The 6,062-nt window shown below is 33.6% G+C and overlaps 1 protein-coding gene across 1 annotated transcript; it reads left to right on the top strand.

The window, feature by feature from the left end:
* The first annotated feature begins 255 nt into the window (after positions 1-255).
* On the top strand, positions 256-5,061 carry LOC138309769 (uncharacterized). Its single transcript, XM_069250981.1, has 4 exons — positions 256-369; positions 2,150-2,436; positions 3,732-3,872; positions 4,862-5,061. The coding sequence occupies exons 2-4, from the start codon at positions 2,152-2,154 to the stop codon at positions 4,907-4,909; spliced, it is 474 nt and encodes a 157-aa protein (XP_069107082.1). The 5' UTR covers positions 256-369; positions 2,150-2,151; the 3' UTR covers positions 4,910-5,061.
* Positions 5,062-6,062: the final 1,001 nt, after the last annotated feature.

Genomic DNA, 6,062 nt, shown 5'->3' with positions numbered 1-6,062 from the left:
TGTCATCGTTCTAAGAAAAAATAACTGACTAGTGTTCTAATTGAAATGTTAGTCTTTCAAAAGACATTCTCTCTGAATCATGAAGTATCGTCAATTTAATAACGTCATTGTTCTAACAAAATAACAGTGTTCCCATTGAAATGTCATTATGTCATAATATATTCCCTATGAATCATGAAGTATCGCAGTTTATATTACGTCATTGTTTTAGTGGGCTATGACGAGAGCATGGTCGAGTCAACTCACACAATGCGCATGACAAACCGTGCCCGCATGCTCATCCATCTTCTGCTTCTAGATATAAACAAATCGACCAGGTGTATTTAAGTCATTATTTTACAAGGAGAAAGAAGCGGATACGCACGTAATGTAAGTACAACATATTTTGAATTTAGAAATTGATTTTGCAATGATACATTATAATCATTATTTTTATTTACGAGTTGATATTTGTTATTTAATAATTATCGTACCTATCTTACATAATGAATTTAAAATCTCTTTTCGTATAAAAATAAAAATAAATATTAAAATGAAAATATTTTCTAATTTCAAAGGATATCATTTAAAAATTGATCCTTTCCTTCTTGACAGCAAATGAATCAAACTTAAGCGCTCTCTTATTGAAATAAAATAAATCTTTCTGTCTGTAATCGATCATATTTACATTATCAAATTTTCCGTTAGTTTTACTTGACATTTATTGCTTTTGATCAGCTCACAAGGTCATTTGATTTCCTTATGAGGTATTATTGTAATCTCATTACCATATACTAAGTTTGCTACATCACAGACATTAACAGACATATATCGATGTCCTGAAGCCAGCAAGTGATTTTCAGGAAAGTCGATATATACGAAAATAATTGTAAATTGCGCTGTTTCAGTGTGGCCTTCGAAAATTGACTTGTTTTGAGATATAAGAAAGATTCGTCATATTCGTTTAAACTAAAACTTATTTTATTGTAATATGTTATATACAATGTGATTGTTTTTCAACTTTTATGAAACTCTCTCTCTCTCTAATATTCATATTCAAGTATATCTTATCTACGTGACGTAAATCATAGGATTGTGTGTATGAAATGCATTAACAAAACATATTAGAATGTATTATTATTATTCCTCAGACAAACGAGCCATTTAAAATTGTTTGTTATATTTCGTAAATATTTGATGAATAGTGCTTTCATATAAAAGTTTTCATATCGGAGAAAGTTTGATCAATAACCGAAAACAAAAATGAACAAATGTTAAACATAAGATAAATTGCAACTGTTAATGTGAGAAATTATTATGAGATCATTTAAAACATGAATGATATCGATATAAAGGCTGTTAACATTAACATTTCCAAACAAATATACCCGACGCTGAGAGTCCGATTATGAAGTTAGATTATTCAATATAATTACAGTGGGACACTCAATATATTGAAATACTGCTTAATTTGAAATGATTGATTGTCCCTGGTCAGATGCAGTAATTAGTTTGACTTGGCTATATTGAAATCTGGATAATTTGACGATATTTCCCTTTTCCACTAATGACATTAATATAACCGAATTCTATTGTTTGTATATGTTTGTCACGAGTAACAACATCGTTATACAATCTTATAATAACGAATGTTGGCCTACATATTCCGATTTTGCAAATTATAGAGTTAAAGCCCCCCCCCTCCTTTTGCGGGTAGGTATACCATTGTGACTTCATTATTTTGTGAGTGGAACTCATGTGGTTTTGTCTGAAATGTATGACGCTCACAAACAGATGACATCACAATCAATACCTACCCGCAAGGATAGATAATTCTGTAATATGCAAATATGGAAAAGATGTGCCTTGATTAATACCACCTTCTGCTGATTATGACTTCATATATTGACGTGTATTTTATGACGTCACAATCGCCGGATGGTGGAATCAATGGACGGTAAAGTGTACTTTCCACAAGTCGCTTTTGGGTCTAAAAAACCCCGAATTAAAGATGACAATAAAAATATCATTTTGATAACACCAACCACGCAATCTTTTGTTCATTTCTCTCAAAATAAATAACTGATATACAGAGTCAAAAATAGTTGATCTCTCGTATGATATTGTTTTGATTTTTTTCGAATAATGATTTTTCCCCATTCTGTTTCAGAAATGATGCAGTCAATATTGGTTTTCTGTGTTTTGGCCATATGTATCAGTGCCACATGTGTCCAGGGAATTGGGGAAAAGATTTATCTTAAAATGGGAAATGGTTTGTACGCCCCATTGAGAGTCAGGGAAAAGACATTCGGACAAGTAACTCGTACCCCGGACGCTGGCAGCTTCATTATCGGTATTGAAAGATTCAGGCTGGGATTGCAGCAGTATGTGTCACAGATGCAATCTCAAGCTGCTCATCGACATTTCCCCTCAGTAATGTCGGAACCACAGTTATCGGTGAGTGTATAAGTCCGCGAGTTCCCGGCCCGGTTGTTCAAAGCATGGTTAGCTTAATTACATGATTAGTAAAATTTTCATTTCTCATTTACAGCAATATTTGTGATTATATCTTCACTAGACTCACCAAATAAGTAAAAATTGGAGTTATTAAGATCTTATATATAATTTTGTAAATTTTCTTATGAAAAACTATTTTATCTTGATTAAAAAACTGTCATTAAACAGTGATTGGCCTATCATCCTCTGGGCCCTGACGCTCAACTTGTTTTTTACTTTGTTTTGTGATTTCGTTGCTACCAACAACTTATTGTTAGAACTGTTATTTGACCCATCTTCGATATTCTAGGGTTTACTATCACTGTCGTGATCTCCACACTGGCTCCAAGATCATGAAACAGTCATAGACCAAAGTTTTTGATTAGCCAATCAAAATGACGTTACGTTTTGTTACATCATCGGTGATTGGCTAAGTGAAAGCTTAAGACCGTTTAAGACTTAAGACTGTTTCATGATCTTGGAGCCTGGACTACATTTAGTAAAACTGAAGGATATGTGTGCGACAACAAGTGAGCGGGTAGTTTGGTCTTTTAATGTAATCAAAAGAATCGGATGACTATATGACTTTGAAGTTGAACGTCGTTCAATATATAGTCTGCAGTGGCAGTCTCCGTAGGAATGTGATTGGTCAGAATTTTTTTCTCCTGAACTACCTTCAGTTTTACTATGAGACAGTCCAGGTGGTGATATAACGAATACCTCCCGCAGTCCCGAGGATAAATCAACCCCAATTTGACAAATATTTGTTTTATTGGTGTAGGCTTTGGCTTGTCTGGTTTTGCTTACCATATAATTATAAACCATATTTTCTTATTACTTTTCAAACTAGCTATACGTTATCAAATTAGCACAGTTATAGGATAACCAAACATTTGTTATAGTTGTATTTTCGACTTAGTGTTATCATAGCAAGTTCTGCAAATGTACATGTAAGAATGGCATATTGCGCTATGTTTGTGCGGATGTCTAATTGCGCTATTTATTTTCTGTTTCACGTTATCATAGCAAGTTCTGCAAATTTATGAATGTCTTATTGCGCTATGTATTTGCTGTTTGACGTTATCATAGCAAGTTCTGCAAATGTACGAATGTGTTATTGCGCTATGCATTTTTTGTTTGACGTTATCATAGCAAGTTCTGCAAATATACAAATGTGTTATTGCGCTAGAATTCTCTAATATATAATTTCAACAGTTAGAATTCTTGCAATTTTAATGTTATATTATGATTTGCAGAACCCTCAAGTAAACGGAGCTAACATGAATTACATGAGCCCCTTTGAAAATGATGGACAATCTTCTGCTTACTTCGAAAAACGTGGTGAAATGCAAAACCATCCCGTAAACAACCCAACGCAAACTGATCTTGGATCTAAGGTAAGGTTTCTATAACCATTTGTTTAACTAACAAGAACACATTGATGGTACTAATTCCATTGAGCCCCCGATTAGTTCTAAAAACTCTCAGTCTTAACGGAAATGTCAAGGAACGGATTACCGTAACATTTCATATTGACTAAAATGCAAAATTCGGCAGTCCGGAATTTGGTAATCCGAACGGTTAAAGTTGGTATTGAAGGTGTCCGGATTATCGAGTGTTCACTGCACCATGTAGATAGGAAGGCGAGGGATATTCTTCCAATGGATCACAAATATAGTACAATCCAAACCCGTGGAGGGCTTTTACATTATTTTGTGATCTCGGGTTAGGGTTAGGGTTAAAGAAAGTGTGCTCGAGGTCATAATTTTAAATGCTACAAGGGCGAAATAACATCATATGGACCGAAACAAAACTTCACATTTACTGCAAAACAACTTATATTGAAATCCACAAGATATATTTTCGCGAATCTCGAGATCGATGTAGCTCCTATCTTAGATAATTCTTGCATCATTGAATTCAAAGATATCTCCATTCAATTTTAAATCCGCCAAACTTTATCTCCACGAAAATGTTTGATACGGAAATCGCGAAATTAAGTAGATGCGAAACACAGGTGGTTTACAGTAATTTATAGAAGTCATCAGACCAAGCCTAACAGGATCGACACGTCATACACACAAAGTTGATGACGTATTGATTTCTGCGTTCTTTATTTGCTTATGTACAGTTTGAAATAGATAAGTGTCAATGGGAGTATGTGTGGAGTGTATGGGTGTATATGAGAATATGGCGTTTGTTATAATTGAATTATATGGTTCTGAAGGTGATAATTAGTGTAATATTAACGGGAAACTAATCACCTTTGCGACTTACCATAATTATCATTCTCGTTCTACATTCCTATCAAAATAAATAAAGCCGTTTCGGAGAAGTAGCGTGTCTCTAATGCTGTATTTTAATTTGGCTGTTTTCTTGTCTACAGGGTTTCTACAATCCCAAAGATCCATTTACAGGAAAGATTTATCAGTAAGGAAGGAAGAAAAGAATCATATTTCTCTCCTCGCACATCATTACAAAGGAATTAAAAGAAAGTTTCTCTCACTTCACGCATCTATGTACAATAACACTGATAACTTAATGCTAATTATTGAGAAAAAATAAAGGAAATAATTTACATTTTTATTTCAATGTTTGTCGTTTTTTATATAGTTTGTATATACGCACTCGTGAAAAACATCAATGTGTCCACCTCAATCGATGAAATATAAGTGGCTTTCATCAAGAAACAAGGAATATCCTCTTCTTATTACATTTTGCGCAGTGAAATTTATTTAAGGTTTAATAGTGAAAATTAAAGTGATATATTTCACTCTAGTAAAAATATCAATTTCACTCGCTTTTGACCAATCGAAAGGCAATATTGACAGTGAAAATATCATTTTAATTGTTACGTCATTAGTTGTTGCACAAAAATGATGTCATTATTTTGTGTAGAAATATGACGTTATGCTTACAAATTTACGACGTAGTAATAGCAAGGGAAAATAAATCTGTACAATACAATGGTGGAATAACCTAGCTTAGCGAAACTAGTAGTGATGATCTTCTGTAAATGCAAGCGAGAAAACAGATGTAATAGATTATTCCTTCTTTCTTGATGATTACCAGTAATATTTCATCTCGTGAGGTGGACACTTTGATATTTTTTCATACAAGAATGGCTATATTTGGCACAATATTCATCGAAAACATTTGTCGATACAATCGTGATGCATGCCTTAAAGGTTTGGAACGTCTTAGCATTCTAATATCGCATAGCCGGATATTTGTGCTGGTCAAAATTTTTGCGATTTCATCCAAGACATTAGAGAATATAATTTTAGCTGCGTGGAATTTTCGCGATCTGGCTTAAGGGTAGAAATGATTCAACAATTTCTTTATATTTCGCGGTTCAAATTTTTCACGATCATTGCAATTGTCCGCGAAACCGCGAAAATTTCATCCCTATGAAAAATGACCGGCTATACGGTACATTCTCATAGCAGTAGCTTGCATTGGCTTAGAGTTATATCTGCCATAACTGGGGGGAAATGTACATGTGGTTTTTTCTTCAGTAATATATTGAAAATTATAAGGTTTAATAAAGTAGGTTGTGAAAATCATTCAAAGGCAAAAATGTATAA

This window comes from Argopecten irradians, chromosome 15, assembly GCF_041381155.1.
Source record: "Argopecten irradians isolate NY chromosome 15, Ai_NY, whole genome shotgun sequence".
Taxonomy (NCBI): domain Eukaryota; kingdom Metazoa; phylum Mollusca; class Bivalvia; order Pectinida; family Pectinidae; genus Argopecten; species Argopecten irradians.
The sequence above is the reverse complement of the archived record's forward strand: the minus strand, read 5'-3'. Positions and strand labels throughout refer to the sequence as shown.